At 77.7% G+C, this 1,961-nt stretch overlaps 1 protein-coding gene across 1 annotated transcript in view; it reads left to right on the top strand.

The window, feature by feature from the left end:
* Window positions 1-1,903, top strand: part of MNEG_15108 (hypothetical protein) — a gene marked incomplete at both ends in the record, with an annotated part of 4,386 nt that extends 2,483 nt beyond the window's left edge. Inside the window, one exon of the mRNA XM_014036421.1 lies at window positions 386-1,903. Within this exon, the coding sequence (XP_013891875.1) occupies window positions 386-1,903 (1,518 nt within the window). The remainder of the gene's footprint in view (window positions 1-385) is intronic.
* Window positions 1,904-1,961: the final 58 nt, after the last annotated feature.

Here is a 1,961-nt window from a genome sequence, read left to right as displayed (position 1 = left end):
GAGCGGGGGGGGTATGTTGCTCAAGCTGCGCTGACGGGCAGGCGGCACGCAGGGCTACCTTTGGAGCGCATGCGCACGCGGGGCGGGCGCACAGGCGGATCCCATTTAATACACACACCCCGGCATTTGGCAGCCGCGCGGCCCTGTCGAGGCTTGGGCGGCGGCCGAGCGCGCAGCTGCGGCAGGGCCCTGTGAGCTAGGCCCCGCCGGCTCGGCTGAGTGCAGCCTGTCCGGCCGCTCGCGCGCGTTTGTGTGTGTGTGTGTGTGTGTGTGTGTGTGTGTGTGTGTGTGTGTGTTGCTCCTCCTTCCTGACTCGCCCTATTCTTTTCCTGACCCACGATTATCTCCCTTTGCTCTCGCCCCCGGCACCACTCGATCGCCGCAGCGACGCCGGGGCGGTCGACATTCTGATCTCGCAGGTCGCCGAGCAGTCCGCCCCCGCCGCGCCCGCGGCCGCTCCGGGCCCTTCGTGCCTGTCCGTCTGCCTGGCGGCCTTGGTCAGCCTCGCGGCGGCCTCGGCCTGCGCGCGGCAGCTGATGCTCGCGTGCCGCCTGCCCGTAATGCTCGCCGGATTCGTCTACGCGGCCGACGGCCCGGCCGCCGCGGGGCCGCCCGGCTGCTGGGAAGCCGCGGGGGCGGCGACCGGGGAGGCGGCGGTCTCGGCGGCGGCGGAGCTGCTAATGCTGCTGGAGCGGCAGGAGGCGTCGTGCGCTGCTCACACGCCGCCGCCGGGGGCCGTGGCGGCGGCGTGGCCGGCGGCGTTGCTGCCGGCTGCGCTTGAGAGCGGGGCGTGCGGCGTGGGCAGCGTGCGCACCTATGGCGGCACCGGTCGGTGCGGCGAAGGCGCGGCTGGGTGGGCGGCGGCGACGGGACGGTCGGGCGGGGGCGCGCAGGCGGCGGGGGCGCTGGAGAGGCGCGTGTCTGAGATGGCGACCCGCATCAAGGCGGCCGCGCTATCAGATCCCCGCAGCCACGGCGCCGCCTCCGCAGGCGCGCAGCTGCGGGGCGCCCGCTGGGGCGGCGGCAGCGATGGCGCCGCGGCCGCCGCCGCGGCGCGCAACATCGCGGTCGTCTCCGGCGGCGCGCTCGGGACTGCCTGCGCGGGCGCCGCCGCCGCTGGGGCGACCGGCGCGCGGGGGGCGCCGCTGGCTGCGGGTCCCTTCGGCCAGAAGCCCTGGGAGTATCCGGGATCGACGCCGCTGGGGCAGCACCGCCCCGGCTCGGCGCCGGCTGCGACGGGCGGCGGCGGCGTCCGTGCGCCCGCTTTCGGGCTGCCGGCCGCGGCGGCGCCCTGCACGCCGCACAACAGCCCAGCCCACGCGCTCGGCGGCGACGCGCCCGACGCGAGCGACCCGCGGCACGCCGCGCTCTTGCGGCTGCTGCAGCTGCGAGCGGCGGCCCCCTGCGCCGCTGCGCCGCCGCGCGACGGCCCCTGCGGCTGGCTTGATTTTGGTGGTGCTGGCGGCGGCCGAAAGAACGGGCGCTACAGGCCAGCGGCCCGCCCCGGCGGCAGCCCAGTGCGCTGCCGCGGCGCTGGTACCGCGACCTGCGGCGGCAGCGGCGGCGGCGGCGGCCCCGGTCGCTACGGCTGGAGCCTCGTTGCCGCCGAGGGCGGCGACGCCGCACGGCGGCTCGCTTTCGAGGAGTCGCTGGAGTCCGCCGCGCACGTGGCGTCGCTGCAGGCGATCCTTGGCGGCCGCGGCCAAGGGCCTTGCGCGAGCGCGAGCGCGGGCCGCACGCCGGGCGCGGCGGCGGCGGCCGCCGGGCTGCGGTGGGGAGCCGACGCAGGGCGGCCGGCTTTGAGGCAGCTTCCCGGAGGCTCGTGCGGCCTGGTCAACATTTCCAGCATCAGCAGCGCTGATCCGAGGGCGCCCGACCCGCGCCGCGGCGGCGACGCAGATTGGTGGGGCGGCGCCGCCGACGCCGCCGGCCCGCCCGCCGCCGCCCGCGGGCGGCGGTAC

This window comes from Monoraphidium neglectum, assembly GCF_000611645.1.
Source record: "Monoraphidium neglectum strain SAG 48.87 unplaced genomic scaffold scaffold05038, whole genome shotgun sequence".
Classification (NCBI taxonomy): Eukaryota; Viridiplantae; Chlorophyta; class Chlorophyceae; order Sphaeropleales; family Selenastraceae; genus Monoraphidium; species Monoraphidium neglectum.
The sequence above is the reverse complement of the archived record's forward strand: the minus strand, read 5'-3'. Positions and strand labels throughout refer to the sequence as shown.